Genomic DNA, 19,942 nt, shown 5'->3' with positions numbered 1-19,942 from the left:
TGTCATATAAGCTGAGTAATTTATATGCCTGTTCGATACAAAAGGTGGTTATTATATGTTTCAAGAAAGAGATTTGACAATATCTGCCTTGTAAGAAATACTGAGTCGTAGAGAGGCAAGGCAAAGGAAAATACTGTAAATCAAGAGGTGACAAGGCAGTTTTCAGATGGAAGATTAGAACACTGTTCAGGGTTCCACAAACAAATATGTTGAATTATAGACAAAAAGCGACTTTCTAGCATTTGTTCCCTGTTGCTGCAGTCCTTTTAGGGACATAAATCCCACTGAAGTCAAATCATGTCTATAAACTAAATTCCAAAATGAATCCATAAGTACAGTCTGACATGGAAATGCTTATTATTAGTTTGATTTGTACAAGATGTATAGATATGATTTCAAATAAAAGCAACATTATGGAAAAAATTACGTCAATTGCAGTTTCGTCTGAATAAGGACTGCACAGTATGAATGTGTCCCAAAATAACACATCTGCAGTGATCTAAGTGAAGCTTAGCTAACATCCCTGCTCTGTATTTTTACACAGGTAATTCTGTGTGACTGCTTAACCCCAGCTCTAAAACAACATTGATTTGACAAATGGATGGGGGAGAGCCCCTTGCTCCACCCAGGGAGAAGGAGCAGTGGCTGTCGTCCAACCCATACCATGTTGCAAGTGGATGTGCTGTAACTGAGGGACTACGAACCCTTTGCTGTTTGCAAGTGCCATCACAGGTCTGCCTCCAGCCACCCAGGCCAGCAGCCAGGCACAAAATATGGAGATTTAAATACAGCAAGAGCACGAGGTGAGAAAAACCCATTTGGGTGTGGGACAGTGTGACAATCTAGTGAGGGAGCTGCAGAAAGGTTCTGCCTGGGTCTGCTTTCCTGCAGATGACCAGGGCAGGTAACCCCAGCCCAGAAGGCAGGATTCACAACTCAAACTGTTAGGGGTTGGGTGCCAAGAAGTGATCATGCAAACTGCCTTAATCCCCCTGAGGAGAATGCCTGAGAACCATGGGAAAGAGCAGCTTGTCGTGGACAAACATCCAGTGTTGTCAGTCCAATGCTGTACTCCTCTTTAGAGACTCACAGGACAAGCCCACCCTGCTTTTGCCACTCTGTTCTGTCCTGCTTTTCAGGGCAGTGCTGCTCCACCAGTAGCCAGCTCCTGGGCCACCTCCACGGGGACTATCCTGCTGTCCCTGGACACCACCATGCAGCCCAGCAGCCCTTGGCAGCCACAGGGAGCAGGGCTTATCCTGATACTGGGCAGCTCCTGGCTTCTGCAACATCATAGAGGACCAGGAGACCAAGGCATGGGAAGAGAAATTCATCCTCCTTCCAGCTTCCCCTTGAGCAGAGATGTCATTTTCAAGTCTGACACTGGAAATCCAGACCCCAATTCAGAGAGTAAAGTGAGATTATTGGCTCCCAATTAAAACAGGAAGATCATTGTCACTGAAGATGGAAGGGAACATTTCCCATCTCAGAGCAGCCCACCTGGGAAAGGAAAAGCACCCTCACCTTGCACTGGGGAGAGGAATGCACGTCACTGCTCTTTTGAGGCAGCAGCTCGGGTAGGAGCCTGGTGACAGCAGATGTGATCCTTCCTCTAGAGGAGCTGCTGAACTGTGAACGTGCAGAAGTGGATTTCCAAGCCGAGCAATACCTGCTGCCTTGAGTGACCTACTTTTTTGCACGCTATGTGAATAGGGTTAGGAAACAGTTAATTTGGTGCTGATAACGGAAACATTTGGGTAGCAACAATTACCACATGTCTGGGGAATGCCATGGCAAACCTCAGTGCCCCTGACAGGGGCTCCTGGGCAGTACTACATTTCAGTCCCATGCTTTAGGAACATACCCAGCAGGAACACAGTGCTTTGCTAAATTGAGCATAATCACTCAAATTCATTTATCAGATCCAACAGGAGTTTTGCTTATTATCATGAGTAGTAGTTTACCAAATGTACTGTTTTTAAGGTTATCTCTTAAATCACAAAAAATGAAAAGCATTTTCATGTTGAGCATCCAAGCAGTCCTGTGCATCCAGATGGGCAAAGCTGAACAAGTGAGGCTGCCAGCAGAATGAACACACCAGCACATCCAGCTTTCCCAATGGCCTTGCCACACAGCACAAATAACACCAGCAATAAAATCCCACCCTACGCCACCATCACTCTTCACTGGGCCTTGTGCTAGCAGGTGTCTCATGATTCCTCCCTACCATTATTTCATTTCATCTGGGTCAGCAAATGCTCACTTATAGCTGTACTCATTTATATTCATCCCTAGTTGAGTCTTCACTGAGATTTTAAGTATTTGTCACCCATACAGAGAGGAGAAATAAGTTAAGAAGTGAATCACTCATTTGGACTTTGCATTAGTTTCCCATGCCTGTGCTAAACGACTAATAACCGTCTCTAAAGTTGGGATTCAGTATGATATTTCAGTTTATATATTTCAATATGATGTGGTACTTTGACTGTATACAAATTTTAATTTTTTAACAAAATCTGATTTCTTGATACATTGGCCAATTAAACTAAACAGGTCTCCTCAAAATGAACCCCAGTTACCAGCAAGAAACTTAACCCTAATAGTTGCAACTCAAAAGCCTGGTGTGTTTTATCTCCCTTTTTTTCCCAGAATGAGATCCTGGCACCCTAATTCACAGGCACCAGAGCTGATCTCCACAGAGAGTCGCAATCAAGTCAACTCTTTCTTTGCAGCACAAAGGAAATCACATTTCTTTGAAATGCCGAGGAAATCTGAATGTGTGTTCCTGTTTAGCATGATTAAGGTGTCACATAGCACTCCCACGCACCCCGACACAGAGAACTTCTTGCCGGCTGCTGATGTCAAAGCAAATCAGCTGAAAACACTGAGGGGTTCTGAGAAACACAACTAGGGCATGCCAGGCAGGCTGGCAATGAGCTACCCTGCGCCATAGGGACTGGGCAACCTCAGGGACCACCCTTGAGGCAGGGCACAGGATGGGGACAACACAGGAGTCTCCCCTGCCCCCCAGCATGTTTCTAATACAGGCATGGGGCGCAGATCTTTCATCATGTAGAAATTTCTGCGTGTGAGCTGCTTGTTATAAAGCCCTGATTATAACAGTGCATGTATCCATAGCAATTGGGAATCTCTCCAAGGGGTGCACTGCTTTGCTTTTGGATTTTCCCAAAACCTTCTCTGTGTGTGCTCCATTTTGGTCCCAGTTATGCAGGACATATCTCTGTCTACCCCTGTTCTGTCTCTCATCACCCTGATTATTTCGGCTGCCATCCTCTTGCTTTTCTTCAGCTCTTTGTTCTGTATATTTTTGCTTGTATCCTGTGGTTTGTCCACTATTAACATTAATAATTTAGGAAATTGTCTGCTTCTGCTGAAATCAATTCCTGTGTTACTGCTGCTAAGTGCTGGGCCTGGGCCCAAGTGCTGCTATGATGGGGACCAAACAAAGGAAACAAAATGAAATGAGAACAGAGGAAAACAGGCGCCTCATCCTTCAGTACCCTGAGAATTTAGGTGAGGATGCTCAAAGCCTAAGAAACACTAGCACCAAATTTCAGTTGAAATCTTTTTTTTTTCCATAGGTCTCCCACATATGTGTTACCATCCTGGTGCTGGAAGAATTTGGCCTCAGTGCAGGAGCCCCAAGGCAAAGCTGCTCAGACACAGGCAAAGGGGACTGATGGTGGAAAATCCATCACGCTGTGCCTCTGCAGCTGCTCACCTCATGAAAACTGTAAAGAACCAAAGGGCTTGTGCAAAGCAAGTGATAGAAGTGGCTCTTTCTTAGTGCCATGAAACTCCATCACTCTGCCAGGGTCCATCTCCCAGAGCTACACCAACCTCATACAGAAGATGCCATCCTGACAGTGACTCATTTCCCTGTAAGTGGCAGAGGAAGAAAAGCCCCATGTGCCTCAAGGCTCAAGCTGGGAGAACCAAGTTCTCCTTATTTCTTTCTCTGGTCCACACAGCTACGCTGCTGAGCGCCTCACGTGGGTAAACAGTCAACAGCAGAGGGCACGGACTCTGTCTTGGAGACACATTTTATGTTCTTAATCCCAGGACTTTAATAGCTCTGTGAGGAAGAGAGATAAATAACAAGATAATGAAAACAGTGATTTAGAGACCAGGTATGCAGACATTTTAACTAAGGGTGAGAGGATCAATTCATCTGGTATAACATCACTGAAGCTCAATTCTCATCCATGCTGTTGAGCCATGCAGCTGGGCTCCTCTGTCCTTCCTACAGCAGCATTTTAGCAGAAGGACTTTTTTACTGGGCTTTTTAAGTAGCTGGATTAAGACACCACTCCCAGACATAAGCAGGCTGCAGCTGTCCTCTGAGTGCAGGAGAGATTGGATGGCCAGAGGAGGGCTCGTGCCAGGGCTGGGACTCAGCTCCCACCAGGAGCTGCCAGCGCCCCGCAGCTGAACTGAGCCCTGGCACACCCCGGAACCAGCAGGAATCCTGGGAGCACGGGGACAACACCATCACACAAATCCCACTGGCACACCCGGGGAGTGGGCATGCCAGGAAGGGTGTGGACACCCAATGCCCCCACTTGCCTCCTCCTCGAGGGCTTGGCTGATGTCCCCTGGGGACCACAGGTCTGGATGCTGGGGACCCAGCGCTTCACTCCTCAGCTGGATCCAAGCCATGTCCTTACTCTGCGCTGGCTGCCCACTCACACACTCAATAGGCAGAGAACATGAGGACACACTTCCCATACCCACGGGAGCTGGAGGTGCCTGGAGGCTGGGCAGGAATGCAGTGCCAGTCGTGATGGGTTACGGCCAGAAGCCAGTGCAGTCACGTAATTAAATAGTGAGAGCAGATTAGGCAATCCCTGTGCTTCACGTTGACAGGGCTGGAGGAAAGAACAGAACATGTAATCAAATGAGGGGGGGTTCTTTCTTTCTTTATTTACTTTGAAAGAAAGACAATATTACAGCACTGTAAGAGGTGGCATAGCATGCACTAATTGTGCTGCTGGGGATATTCCTCTCTTGCAGGTTTCAGGATAAGACTGAGATTTTTACTAAAGCCTAAGGGAGAAAAGAACTGGAGGAGCTGGCATTTGCTGGGAATTAAGCCCCCAATTCACTTAATGCTTATTCAATAGCTTCTGCCCCTCCATTTGGCTAACCTGCCTAAGAACACATTTACTTCTTCACATCAGCAACCTGCAATCAGAAAAATCACCTGTAATCCAGCTCCCTCCAGGCACACACTGACAGCTACACAGTCTCAGTGACAGATCAGGCCAAATAAAAAGCACAAATCCACAATCTGATATCAGGAGATGGCTAAGGCTTCCTTCTTTTGATGATTTCTGCCAAGATATTCCTGCTGAGTCACTGGGTTTGCAGAGCCATGTGCTGGAGGGAGCTGCCAGACCTGACCCAGGGGCTGCTGCTCCCTGCAGAGGCTGAACAGGAGCTGTAAGGAGCACCTGGGCACTTTTCTTGGGCTTTCCTGGCAAAGCTGCAAGCCAGGATTGGAGTGAAAATGTACTGAAGAAATCATCTGACTGGTACAGGAGGTGCTTTAGCTGGATTGCTTCACTGGCTTAACAGGCAACTAGACATCCACTTATTCAGCGCCCCGTTTCCCCAACCCAAGGATATAATTTGGTGACTCACCACCATTCAGGTACCAATAATGACAGTTGGAGTTTTTCCCCAAACAACCGATTTCAGATACATAATTCATTTAGGTCGTGCTAAAAAAATATGCTCCTGATTTTTGTCTCTATGGTGCTAAACACATCACGTAACGCCTTCTGCAGCAGTGACCTGGCTTACCCTGAATTTGGGAATCATCCAGCCGAGTGAGGCTCTCTGCTTTTTTGAACCACCCTTCTGAAGTGATCTGCAGAGAAACGATCTGCCTGAAAAGTGACAACCCCAGATTGCTAATAAATGTCCCCAGGCTTTAGCAAACCTGCCAAAAACGCACTGGACTTAGCTCAGCATCTTTGCTTTAGTGAAGACCTCCTGCAGCATGCAAGAGGGCAGGTACCCTGGGCTGCAAGAGGACTTGAGGTGTATAAGCAAAGAGACATTTTGTCCCATTTGGGAAATTGCTGGCTAAGCTGTAGGTGACACCATTCCCTGGCATTGTCATTCGTCCTGACACCTTTTCAGTGGGAAGGCAGCTCGTCACAGCTGAGATGTGTGTGGAGTTGCCTTATTTACTCTCTTGGGGTGGCATGAATCAGAGTTGAAAAGTGCAGTATGTTGAAGTCAACCCATATTCCCATGATGTGCGAGTGTGAGTCACTCAGCAGGGAGATTCTGCCAGGGTCCCTCCTGGACGACCCGGCTGTGTTAAACACGCCGGAAAATCCGCGGATAAAAAAATCCCCAGTGACGCACAGGAGCCGAGTAGGCTCCGTGCCTTTTTGGGGAAGCTTCTGAAACGCCGACGTTTCCTCTTGATCAATACTCTGGTTGGCAGAGCAGGGCTTTGAAGCAATCCAGAAAGCTCAGCTCTCTACTCACACGGCCACTGCTGTTCCTCGCCGGGAAGATGACGCGCGGGGTAACCCCAGGCGCAGGCAGGGGAAGGATTTCTCTTGCACATCTATTTAAATCTCCTGGAAGAGCTGCTGCTTGCAGGAAAGATGATGCAGGATGTGAAAGGGCTTTCTAGGGATGGGCAAAGAAAAATTTTTAAAAAAGGACAAGTCCCATCCCAAGGTCTCACAGCTGATTTCAGATTTTCCCCATCATCTCCTTTCTCCCTTCTGTCCTCATTAAATACCATTTGTGGAGTTACCATGGGCTGCTTACTGCAGCAAGTTAGCTGGAACATTCAATCAGGGTTTTCTTGGCCTTACACCCCATCACTCCTCTGATTCTCCACTTACCAGAGCTGATCCTCCTGCCCCTGCATCCACCACAGTGAGGACACCACTGTCTCAGCGATGTTTTCCATGCTGTTGTCCTGACTCAAAATACAAGGAAAAGCCACTGACAAGAATATTTCCAGATAAATATCTCATTAATTTAACCACAGGCAGCTGTGAGTCATTTCCCTTTGACTACACTCCTCTCCTGTGACCAGAAACTGGGTAGTGGAGGTCTGATACTGTGTAAAATTCATAACTATTTTGAAGGTATATCAATAAATTGATAATTATTCTCAAAAATTCAGGCCTAAAAAAATCCTTCATTTTCTCAAGAGATTTGCTATTAGTTAATCACCTTTGCTCCTACCACAGCTGTGGGATAAAATTAAGCCATTTTACTGCAAAACTGTTGGACTCCCTTTAAAGACTCAAGCAGCAGGTTGGGCTCTCCTAGGACCACAGTTCTGCCTCGTGGTAAATTGTGCCTTTTTCCCCCAGAATAAAAGTGGCATGAGGAGATTGTCAGCCCCGGTCACCTGCTCTACTGCTGCCTCAGTGCCCTGGGTGGGAGCACCAGGCTGGCTGCCTCGTGCCATTGGGATTTGGCAGCTCTGCTTTTCCCTTCCTTTCCTTCCCAGCAACTGGCTCGGCTCAGCCATGGCGTGGCTCGGAGCCTGATGGATCACAGACCCCGGAGCCTGAGCGCCAGCAGTGTCTCACATGCCAGATGTTTCTCTTTTAGACACATTGCTGCTTTTTTTTTTGCTTTCTTTTTCTGAAATAACAACAGCTTGACCAAGACCCAAACCCTCAACTTCTAAAATCAAAGCCAGAGCTGTACCTCGGAGTGCAGACAGGCAAGGAGACAGTCCCTGGTGGCACAGGGCTGGCCATGGTCACACGTGGAGTGATGCAGTGGCATCATGTGACACAATCCATCACTGGAACCTTTAGGCCTGTGCTCAACACCCACTTAAAAACACAAAACCAAACAAAGATTCCCAGACTGCTCTTTAATCGCTGGGGTCTGCCTTAAAATGAGCTAGAAAAGAACATTTTCCACCAGCTTTCGTGGGATTTGGGTTATACTTTTTCACTGGAGATGAATTCACAGCAGGACAGAGCCCTCGGCCACCAGCCACCAACCTGCTTGCCACCATGTGGAGAGGCCTGTGGGGTCCTTCTGGGCTGTCAGGACTGCTGTGGGAGCACTGGTCAGGGTGCTCACACTTGGCCAACTCTGGCATGGCTTCAGCTGAGCACAGCACTGAAATCAGGACTTTATTCAGACCCAAACCTCTTGCCAATTGTTTTTCATCACTTCACTCACTGCTTGTTAGCCCTGGGTTCACCCTGGTGACTAATGACTGCTTTTGTCTGAATTCAGTGTATTTCTAGAGAATAACCAAATTTCAGGAGAAGCTTCCCATTTGTACTAATGAAGAGGAGGGAAAACGTGATGGTGGGGGAGGATAAACAATGCTGTCATGTCATGAATTTCCCTAATTCTCCTTGGGGTGGTCTCTGACGCCGTGGGTACTCAAAGGATTTTAACCTAAATCATAGGAAAAAAAAAACTACCCAGACCCAACCCATGCTGTGCTGGGACAACCTCCCAGCCAAGGAGTGGCCACAGATGGGTTTGTTTCGTGCTGCATTTTAAGACATGGAGGAATGTAAAATATCCCACCCACCTGTTCCTCCACAGTCACCCCTCCAGCCACTTGCTGCCTTGAGGGCACACCACACCGTGTCCCAGGAAAGGAAGGGTCCCCACACCAGGCTGGGCTCCCTGAGCACGGTGTCAGCCCAAACCAGACCCCCAAACCCGAAGCAACTTCACTCATGAGCTGAAGGAAGCCAAGAGCTCTGTTTGGCCGCCATGAAGATGTTGGAGCCCATCAATGGACAGCAGGTGACTTGTGGTGTGGCAGTGGACAGTCACAGAGCCCCCATGTCCCCATGTTCCTGCTGATGGCAGCTCTCCCTCATCACTCCCAGGATGAGCTGGCACAGCAGTGGGGCAAAAAATGGACAATTTCACCAACTAACTTCCACATGGGACAGGGAGCAGGGTGCAGCTCAGAGCCCTTGGGCAGCAGGGCAGGAAGAAGAGGAAGAGGAGGAGGAGGAGGCGGAGGAGGAGGAGGAGGGGGAGGAAGGCCCAGGACCGCAGTGGCTGGTGCTGGAGCTCGGGCGGGTTTCCTTGGCAGCCGCAAGCTCAGGGCACTCACCATACCTAAGTGAAGATTTTGTCACCATGGAAACATTGATGTCATCAGCTCTGCAGCAGCCTCAACCTTAACTGCAACTTTTCTCTCATTTTCTTCCCACCCCCCCGCCCGGTTTGGGGTTTTTATTTATTTATTTGAGAGTTTCTCACAGGAGATGACCCTGGCGCTGGGCCTGCCCAAACATCCAGGGATGTCCACTAGCCCAGACCCTCCTCACATCAGTTGGGGGTACTGGGGAGCCCCTCACTGGTAGCAGTGGGATGGGGCTGCATTTTGGAAACACCCATCAGGACCGTGCTCTGCCCTCTGTGCACTGACCCATTTTCCCTGTCCTCATAAATCAACTGCATTTCCAAGAAAGGTGGTTTGGAAGCTCTCAAATATGAAGGAGGTGACCTGGGCAGAGGCTTGGCACTCTGGGGTCCTGCAGCTCCCACTGTGCAGGAACACAAGCTCACTGTCACAGGCACTAAGGCAGAGCCACCACCATTCAGTCTCCTGCCAGACAGACCCTCCAAGATGGAATTCCACATCTCCATGAAGCATGTGATCCTGTGTGAGCATCTGATGGCCACGCACGGCTCTGGCTGTGCCCTGGAGCTTTGCCCTCAGTGCTCAGGGGAGGTTCCCCCAAGCTCTAAACCAAAAATCCCTCTGACAATGACACCCAGCACATTTTCTGAAGAAAAGAAAAGGAGCAGGACATGACATCTTTACCATGCTTGAGCAAGGAGACTCAGCCCTTTGCCAGCCTCCGTTCCAGAGATGGATTTCATCCTGTTAGCCACATCCACGATTCCCCCAGAGCCTCCTTTAACTTATCAGTTAATAGTGGACTGGTGCAGAAGTCTGGGTCAGACTGTTCCAGCCAAAAATACTCTACCGAGTTCACTGCAATGTTAAAACAAGAATTTCACCTCAGTGAGGGCAGGAGCAATGCTGTGTCTGAGCTCAGCTGTCCTGGCTGCCCCTCACACAGCCCTTCCCCCAAGTCGCAGGGAGGTTTGTTCCAGCTGTAGCTGGGATTTTTATAAAGCTCTGATTTATTTTTTTGTTGCTACAGTGGACGAATCCTGCTCCTATGCTAGGTCATCGTGCAGAGCAGAATCTCTTTTCCTTACCATAAGGGGGATCTTGATAGGCCCCATCCAGGCACAGGGATGCTCCCCCAGCCCTGCTGCTGCTCATCCCATCTGTCAGGCCTGGAGACATGGAAGGGAGACAGCTGGTAAAACAAAATCAGAGAACATAAAGCCCTAGTCAATAGACAGGTTTACATTACCTTTTCTCTTTCATAAACAACAATCAACCACAGATTGTGTGTTTCTAACATTATGGCCCAAACTGAAATTTGAAGTGTCCTTGATAAATGTGTTTTTGCAACCTTCAGGGATCACAATCTCACCCTCTGCAGCAGTAAATAACAAACCTAGCCCCAAGATCATAAAGCACCTGGCAAATGAGTCACTAACATTAATTATCTTTAATATCATCATAATAGGTAAAATATAGAAAGAAAAGTGTCCCTAAGCTAAGGTTTCAGTATTTCAAGATAAGGAGGTACAGTGCATACCAAAGACAGCAGCAATGCTTCTATTAAAGTGAGACAGTCAGTGGGTCTCTGACCTCATATTCAAAACAAACTTCACTTTTTAAAAGAACTTTTTCATAATTTAATGCAAAGGCAGGGATTTCATAGCAAAGGCTTATTTAAAAACAGGAGATTCTGGGTGGGAGAGCCTGCTATGATTTAAAAGTATCTCAGTATCTTCTGTGAACAACTCAACTTCAAATGTATGCTGCATAAGAATTAAAGGATTAATGTTTGATATCCTATTCCAGCTGGAAGAAAAATTAACAGGAAACGGGGTACTATATCAACTGCCAGATATGTGAAGCTAACTGTTGAATTTAGGTGCTGAGACCAATTTAATGGTCTGAACACAAACTGGGAGCTCTGCTCCCCTGCACACAGCTGTGTTTGGATCTTTGTAGAGATTGACAGGAAAAAGATATTTACATCAACAAGGTTCATCCATGGCCAGCAGATCTGTGAGGTTTGGGTATGTATGTATGTATTTACAATCTGATAGGGCCTACTGGAATATTAGAAAGGTATTACAGTACTTGTTCTAGCTGGCTGGTGAAAAACATGAAAGTGAGATTACCTGAAAAAAAAGAGCAGGTATCAGGCTAGCAGGAAAAATACTTGCATGTTTGATATTACTGGCAAAAAGGCCATTCCAAGATCTGTTATTAATAAAAATGGCTTGTCTCAAATACTCACTTAAGCTTTTCCCCTGTCAATAGAAAAGAAAATGGAAAAATACGCATTGCAACATCTACTTAAAAGAAATATTTTGATATGTGTACTCCATTTAGTTGGAAAAAATCATTACAAATTCAAGAGACAGCAATATTACTGAGTGATGTGTTCTAATGGGCACAGCTGGTCGGTGTTACAGGGGCTGGGAGAGGTCAGCACTGCCCTTAGCAGCACTTACTGCCCTGCTGCTTACAGATCTTTGTAAAGTTTCAAAGATTAAAAATCTTTGTACATATGAGAGAGGAGGGTACTGCTGGTCCCAGCCATCAGGGCAGTGGAAATCCCAAAGAAGGGAACAGCTGTTGCTGTTTTCCAGAGCCAGCAGTCCTTGGCATCCCTGCTTTGCTTTTAGCTCATTACTATTTGATTCCCTTACTGCTTTTAGGGATTGCCAGTCCAGAGCCCACTTTATTCCCAAGAGGACTTTACCTGAACAGAGGCTGGATGCTGTCTGGGAAGCATAAGGAGTGTCAGAGACACTTCTTGTGCTCGGTGCTGGAGGGCTCAGAGATGGAGCCTCTCCAGGCCTTGGGGACCAGGCCAGGTCACAGCCCCAGGCCAAGGTCCACCCGCTCTGGAGACAGACCAGGACCCTGAGGAAGCTGCAGATCAGCCCCAGGGACACTGCAGATCCTGCACACCTGCCCAGTGCCACCATGTCCCACACGTCCCCGTGCGGTCCCTCAGCCAGCACTGGGCAAGGAGCCTCAGGTCACCAGGGATGGGACTTGCGTGCCGCCACCTGGACCTCATGAACGAGACACCCCAAGCTCTTACCTGGTAAAAATCCCACCAGACAATGCTTCGGTAGCTGTTTCAGCACTCCCCTGCAAGCAAATCCATGCTGAACTGTCAGGATTTTAGGTATAAATTTCACTCTCTGAGCAACAAATAAGCTGAGCCCACACAGCTGGGAAACTGGAGGCAAAGGTACTTTGTGAGAATAATCTCTGTGTTTGGTCTTCTGAAACTCAAAAGGTAGCTGTGAGCAGTGGAAGCAGCAGGAGGAAGGCAGGACAACCACAGGCTTTTAATGAGGACAGGAGAAAATTGCTCCCAAAACTCGGCAGTGCTGAGGCTTTGTGCTCTTTGGACTTGCATCAGAGCTGCTGCACGAGTTCGGGTTGAAAGCCGAGAGCTGCGGGTTAGACCAGCCCCTGGCATTCCGAGTCCCTGCGAAGGTGGGCTGCAGGCACCTCCCGAACGGAACCAGGCAGCTTTTGAACGGCTCCATCATCAGCAAGCAGCAGCTGGGCACAGGCAGAAAGGCATCATTATCCAGGGGAAACCACCAGCAAGGCCCAGTGCTCTGGGACAAAAAGCTCAGGAAAAGCGGAGAGCAAGCTCAGACACAGCTTCTCTACTACAGCACGTCTAATCCTCACCTTCTGTAACCAACAGGAGAATCCTCACTCGGACACAATCCTGAGACAGCCTCACCGTGCTGCTCTGTAATTGCCACAGGCCTGAGACTCAGGGCAGCTGCCCCGGCACAGTGATGACTCCAGCCAGGTGAGACAGATCCCGAGCACCATTTTACTTAACTCCACACTGACCACCTCCAATCTCACTCAGATTTTGTTCAGCCTGCTGCCACAGCAGGGGGAGATTCTGCTGTTTCAGGAGTCGGGAGCAGGGAGGAAGCATGAAGGAGGAGTTCCTTGGAGGCTGCAGCAGAAGGCAGGACCAGGGCAGGTGTTGAAGGGGGATCTCACACACGCCCGTTCCCTGCTCACTCCAAGTCACCCACGTAGCATCTCAGCAAAGCTCTGTGGCTGCCCCCAGGGCTGATGATCCAGATGAGGTTGTGGAACCCAAATGCTGTTGCCAGTTCCCCCAAAGGCAGAGCCTGGGGAGCTCAGGGAGAGGTCACTGTCCACAGCAGGAAGAGAAGCTGTATCCAACATATGCCTTCATCTCACCAAGGTCTAAAGCTCTCCTTCCTTGGGCGATTTTTCAGTCCCTCACGCAACATCCCAGGAATATTTCTGGCTCTTCTGGGTCCAGAAAGGTTTTGGAAGTCCTTGCTGTTGCCAGGGCAGAATAACCCATATGCAGTAGTGATTGCTCATGGGGAAACACCCAAAAAGCCCAACAGACTCAGCTATAGCTATGTGATTTCAGTGAAGGAAAAAAAAAATAAAGGCAGGTTATCAAGGGCCATCCTGTGAGCACTCCTTAGCTTGGCTGGAAGCACAATACAAACCCTTGTGTTTCTCCATCTCCTGAAGTTTCTTTTGTGGAACAGAACAGAACTACAGATAAAAGTGGGAGTACAGGAGCCAGGTAACACAGGTGATAAAGGTGGCTCTCAGAACACCCGCAGGAATTGGTTTGAAAGCTGAAGAACAAGCCCATTTGTTTGAAAGCTGAAGTTCAGCAGCTGTGCAGACAATGGAGGCAGAGTCTTGGAGCTCCAGCTGGGTCTCCTGCTGGCATCCAGCCCACACCCTGCAGGGCTTCATCCAGGACAGCAGGAGAACACAAACACAGCACATCCCTGCTTTTGGAGCCTGCCCTAAAATACACCTTAATGTACAGAAACCCTTCTCGAGCCTGGAGATGCCCCAGTGCTTCCCTCATTGCCTGCATCAGACAACCAGTGCAAGAAACCCTCTTTTGATGGCCACTGCAAGGACTTCTTTAGCCTTTCAAGGATTGGGGACAGGGCACAAAACAGGCTTGGGGAGCGATGCAAGAACAGGACACACAGAGCTCAGCTGTCCTCCTCCTTCTCCTCTCTTCTCCATGGTGGTTCCTCGAGTCTGGGGAGTGGGGGCAAACACCCTGGCTGCCTGCTGGTCCCCTGCTCTGGAGCCTGCACCTCCCACAGCATCCCCACATCACCGGCCAGCCAAAGGCTCCTTCAAAGAAAACACAAAGCACGCAGCTAAAAGATATTCACTTACAGTTTATTTTTGCCTGAAATTATTTCACATCTCTTTGTACACAGCTACAGAACAGTAGTAGTAAACCATTGGTAAAAGCAACAGTGCTAAGGAAAATGTTGGCATATTTTCTCTTCTTTTTTTTTTTTTCTTCTTCTTCTTCCTTCCCATACTGCATCTTCATACAGTGTGGGATTTGAAGGGGGGAAAAAAACCTGACACGCTAAATGAGTTAAGACTCAATTTCTATTTCATTATAAAAAAAAAGAAAAAAAAGAAAAACAACATCATTTGGGATGGGGTTGTCTACACAGCAACAAACTTTAAAAAAAAGAAAACAAAAAAAAAAAAAAAACTGAACAAAAAAGCTTGGCTTTCCATTGAATAAGATTAAATATATATATATATTTATATAAAAAATTACATTGGCTGTATGTGAAACCTTGAGGTGCTGAAGAATAAAATAAAAGTGTTAAACAGAGGAAAAAAACTTTTTTGTTTTGTTTTTGTCTGATTTTTTTTAAATAAGCAGCTCTGTACAATGAAGGCTCATTATGAAAAAAAAAAAAACTCAACAGCATAGTTATAAAAGAAACCACAATTTTTAAAAAAATCATCTTCTAAGCAAGTGTGGAATTTGAAAAATGTAGCAGTCACATTTACAGACAGGTCAGAGCTATCGGATCAGCAACACCGCGATTTCCTCAGTCTCCCCAGAGGAACATGCAGAACAATGCGTGCACAGAACAGGGCAGGGACGGGGGGCACAGGACAGGGGACGGCGTGAGGGGAGGGGGGGGAAAAAAAAAAAAAACAGAAAAAGCTGATGCACAAAGTGGAGGGAGAGCTTTTTTTTCTCTTTTTGAAATATCGGACGTAAACAGAAAACAACGGAGGCAATTTGTAAAATCTACAGTTTGCAAACACGCCATTGGCAAAAGAAACGTCTTGTCCCCGTCTCCCGTGTTTGAACCTGACATGGCTTAAAAGACTAAAGAAAGTTTTCAGACTTTGGAAGGAATTGTGACTTTTATTAATCCCTGCACCCCCTTCCCCAACAACCACGCCCCCCTTGATAAAGATTTTCCTTCCTATTTGATAACATTTGAGGCATTTTGAAATCAAAAAGACAATGCGATGAATGTTGACAAAGAGGGAGTATAATACAGTTTGCATTACTAAAAGGCAATTCTTCGAGAAGGACATTTCCTTAAAAAAAATAATAATAACAACAAGACAGCAAACTAGTTTATACAGTACTATACGCAAAACAAAGGGTAAAAGAATTAACAACTCATAAATAAAAGACAGGTCCCAGACCTGTTATTTGTGAACCATTTTCTTAAATAGGTGCATTATGTAAATCTTATGTACAACAAAATTACTTTGCATAACAACTGCAAGGACATGGGGGGAGGTGAAAATCATATTGGTTTTGGTTTTCTTCTCTTGAGATTTTTGAAGTTTGATTTTCTGGAGCAAAACTGGTGAAACAGGAGTTCTGGCTGGCTGAGTGCCAGCCAAGCAAACCCAGTTAAGTAAGGACAAAGGAATATATTTTTTTTTCTCCACACGGCATAAAACACAAAGGCAAATAAAAATCCACAAAGGTGTTTTTTTTTTCCTCTTTATAATCCTCTTGCTGCTACAAAGTCCTTTTTTTTGTTTGTTTGTTTCCTTCCTTTTCAATTTAAATTATGTTGATGCTGAAATCACAAAGCTGAAAGAATCCAATGGGGTCCAGGCTTGCCCCATCCTCCCAACACACACAACTCCACTCTGCTACCCCACAACCACAACTCCTGCCACCAAGTCCCCAGACTCACTGCTCTACAGGAATTGGCCAAAAGTTATTTTCTGGTTTGTTTCAATCTGTCTGTTTTAAAAATCTTTTCCTTCTCACAAGAAGCAAAAGAGAAGAGTCGGAGGCAGGGAGAGTTCACCAGGCTTCGGTGTAGCGGACATCCACCTCCTTTAGGTTGGGGAGTTTAGCCTGTGAGGAGAGGAAAGGTCAGAATTAACAACATGTTCAGGGCTCAGGTAAGAAGTTCCTGTCAAATCTCTTTTGTAGGGTCATTCCCTGTACTTATCCAACAGAGCAGTGGCATCCAAATCAGAAGCAGGAATAGAGAAGGGAAGGGTGGAAAGGACTTCCTGGGGAAACCTTGCCCCACTGTTGTTGGTGTTGATGCTTGTGAAAAACCTTGTGTCCTGGGACTTTTTGTGTGACAGCAAGCCTGGGACCCGTGCAGCTCTGAACATCGTACTTGTATTTTGAATGTGGGCTCCCAAAAGAGGATGAAAGCACCTCCCCTTGGCTAGGAAAGCACAGAGCCCCACTGGTGGTGAGGATGACAGGCAGCCCAGGAGAGGTAAAGGGCAGACACAGCTTTCTGGCCTGGCAGCTCCTGTGTGGAAACAATCCCTGGACTGACTCATTTCAGAGGCTGTACCCAAATCTGGAGGAAGGCTACAGAGAGGGACAGAGCACCTCCCAGCAAACTGGGAGGACTGACGTGTCAACCACCAACTGCAGGAAGAGGCGTGACACCCTGGGTCCAGTGCTGAACTCAGCAGTCAGCTGGAGCAGGTGGGTGTGGCAAAAGAACACGATGCTGAGCCCTCACAGACACATGGAACTAAGTCCCACCTGCTCTAAAACCCAGCCACCAGGTCCAGATCAGACCCTGATCTTCATTTTTTATGCAAATGCTTAGCAAAACACGTCTGTCCAACTTTCGCCATGAAGGCAGTGGACTCAAACTGCAGCAGAGAGACACGTTCCTCCTTCAGCCTCCACACTGCTCATTTTCCCCTTCGTGTACTAAAACAACTCGTGGAGCATTAGCAACTTTTGGTGTCTTTGTGGTCTCCATTCCACAACTCCGCTGCTTTTGGCCATATCGTTCCTGGATCAGCCGGCACGAGGCAGACAGGGACCGGCTGTTTGGGCTGTTCCTGCTCATCAATCCCCCTTCCACGCTCTCTGACCATAATTGCACGGCTAATTCTCTCAAAACAAATAAACACGTTTAATTAGGCCAGGGCATAATTGAGGACTTGGAAGTTTCTAGGAGTCATTATTACCTCACTCCTTGATTTATGTGCACGCATATTTTGATAAGAGCTATTCATAATCCTACAGACACTGCCAGCAAATAATTTTTCAGTTAGGCAATAATGACTTCAGTAGTGGGTGTTTATTTATTGTCTGGTTCAGCCTGCCTGGTACATATGTGGGTGTCTGTGTGTGTGCAAGCGTGTTTAGCGGGGTGGGGGATGGAGCTGAGAGGAAATGTCATCACTGGCTTGTGCCCCAAATGCTCTTGCAGACCAATGTGAGAAGAAGGAAAGATTTGTATCAAAAATATGTTCTTTGAAGTCTGAGCTGTTCCTAACAAACCTACAGCCATGTGCCCTAGGGAGAGAAACTACTACCTTTGAACACACACAGAGCCCTAAAATAATGGCCACCAAGATAAATCTCAGTGGAAGAGGTGAAAGGGGAAAAAGTGATGCCTGCCTGTTTTCTCAGCTTTTTGAATTCTCTGCAATCATCAGGACTTTGCTCATAGGCAGTTTTGCTGTTTGCCCTGGCAAGTCACTTTCTTTTGTGGCTGCTAAGGACCATACCCGAGCAGAGGGAACCAGTTGGGAAAATGTGAGTTTCAGTAAGAAGTGAGTGGCAAAGGGGCTCAAAAGCAGGGGTGGGACCAGGAGAGCCTTTCAATAGATGTGATTTCAGAGCCCTGGGCCAAATACAGCATTGACCTTGATTGTCTGTAAATGCCTGGGGCCTGATACAAGCTCCATTGTGTGAACCCATCTGCAAGCCAGCTGTAAATTCCAAGGACTTCTTTGCATATACAATTGTGACACAAGTTTTTAAAACTTGATCTTGAAAACTCCATGCAAGCAGCATTGCAGCTGAGTCCCTGGGGGAGCCCTGGCTCCACGGCCACAACCAAAGATAGATGTTTGCAGTGAATTTTGAAAGCAGAGCAGTTACAGGACTTGCTTCAAGTTCCAAACTCAACCCAAGGTTGTGACCTTTTAAGTAAACGTGGCCCAATCTGTTTCAACATCCAAGACAAGCAAATGTCAAGTTTCATCTTGAGTCCTTGGGTGTCTAAGGTAAGATTTTGGGAGATGCGACTCACAAACCACCAGAATGAAGGCAAAGTCCATGTGAAATCATGAAAGCCAACACATCTCAGGCAAGCTTTGAAACCACCTGGGGCTACATCCTGGTTCTTGACACCATTGTGCCTACGTGGTTATAAACTCAGAGTAAAACCAGACATTACATGTCAAATTTCAGAACTGAGCATCTATGCAGATGTTTCTCCTCAGTGCCCAGTTCCAGTCCTAGAGGTGTCAAGATAAATTTGCATCTGCCTTGATGCTTTTAGTTCTCCCTTTGCTTTCCAGATCAAAGTTTCACAATACTGTTCACTCAAGTTAACTTTTGGTCCTGTTAATAGTCCAGGATATGGTGTGCACTAGATTGTACCTGTCTCAGAAACAATCACTTTATGAAACTTTTACTGATAAAGCCTTTACTTGTGTTGATAGCACAGGCAAAAAGATTGAGCTGCTGATTCTATCTCATACTTCTCCATTCAGTATATTAAATGCTTCCTGGATCCATTGAAGCCAGCAACCTCACAATGCTGCTTTCAGTCATTATATCCACAAAATAATCCACTTCACCCTCTTCAGATAACTTTCATGCTACCCACTCCACAGGGTCAGTTCTCCCTGCCCTAGGCATCACCACCATGCTCCCTCTACAGATACTTCTCATCTTTAGAGGATGCAATTCACAAATACCTTGAGATCTTCGTAGGTATCTGCTGAAAGTTTGGTGCTGTTCATATTTAAACTACACAGGCTCTTCATGGCTGAAAGAGAAAACACACAGATATTTATGATCATGCTGCATTTTCTTAAAATATCGTGCTTGCAGTAGGCCAAAGCATAAACAAGACATGCCTATGTGCAGCACTCCCAGGAAAAAGCTGAATAGCATAAAATATAGAAATACAAATGGATAAACAGCTGTTTGGGCCCTCATCCAGGAAAAAGTCCCTATTTAGGAAGGGCCATTAAGCATATGCTTAAGACTGCTGACTTCAAAGGAGTTGAGTCAACTTCTCATAATCGGTTTCCTGCACATTATTCTGAATAGTGCCCGTTCTCAGTGCTGTGCCTGGTGCTTGCAGGGGCCGTGCTGATCTGGCAGTCCTCCCTCTCCTCCCCCCATTCCCATTTTAGGCTCCAGTACTTAGCAGAATAGTTTCCTAAGATGAGCCATAACTACTGGCCTGTCTGGCACGTCTGTGTAGGATCAAGCCTATTAAAGTAGCCCTCCAAACCCAACAGTGAGGTTTGTAATGCACTGCTGGGTGCAGGAGGGAGTTGCACTCCAGCACTGTCGAGCAGTTCTCAGTGCTCAGGGAATCCTGGACTCTGCCTTGCCTTGTTTAAACCAAGAACAGGGAGAGTTTCACCTCCCCAAAAACTAACAAAAAATGCCAGAAGGAGTACAGAACCTGCTGCACACAGTTGCTGAACTGACTGAGAAGCTGCCAGATGGCTTTGCAATCTTCCCCTCCT

General features: G+C 46.8%; 1 protein-coding gene and 1 long non-coding RNA gene across 6 annotated transcripts in view; both read right to left on the bottom strand.

The window, feature by feature from the left end:
- Positions 1–2,492: 2,492 nt before the first annotated feature.
- Positions 2,493–12,673, bottom strand: LOC137481384 (uncharacterized). 2 transcript variants are annotated; one of them, XR_011003474.1, is made up of 5 exons: positions 12,213–12,673; positions 10,231–10,334; positions 6,894–6,974; positions 4,756–6,672; positions 2,493–4,096 (listed from the first exon to the last, which is right to left on the bottom strand). It is a non-coding gene; the product is annotated as an uncharacterized lncRNA (long non-coding RNA). The 2 variants fall into 2 exon arrangements; XR_011003473.1 differs by having other exon boundaries at positions 2,493–6,672.
- A 1,653-nt stretch (positions 12,674–14,326) lies between these two features.
- The window catches only part of CMIP (c-Maf inducing protein), a 130,975-nt gene continuing 125,359 nt past the window's right edge, over positions 14,327–19,942 (bottom strand). For all 4 annotated transcript variants that reach the window (XM_068203096.1, XM_068203097.1, XM_068203098.1 and 1 more), the window contains exons 20-21: positions 19,157–19,227; positions 14,327–16,316 (exon numbers count right to left, since the gene is read on the bottom strand). In XM_068203096.1, the coding sequence (XP_068059197.1) occupies positions 16,263–16,316; positions 19,157–19,227 (125 nt within the window). In that variant the 3' untranslated portion in view covers positions 14,327–16,262. The remainder of the gene's footprint in view (positions 16,317–19,156; positions 19,228–19,942) is intronic.

Source organism: Anomalospiza imberbis, chromosome 12 (assembly GCF_031753505.1).
Source record: "Anomalospiza imberbis isolate Cuckoo-Finch-1a 21T00152 chromosome 12, ASM3175350v1, whole genome shotgun sequence".
NCBI lineage: Eukaryota > Metazoa > Chordata > Aves > Passeriformes > Viduidae > Anomalospiza > Anomalospiza imberbis.
Note: the sequence above shows the minus strand (reverse complement) of the source record. Positions and strands in the feature narration are given on the sequence as shown.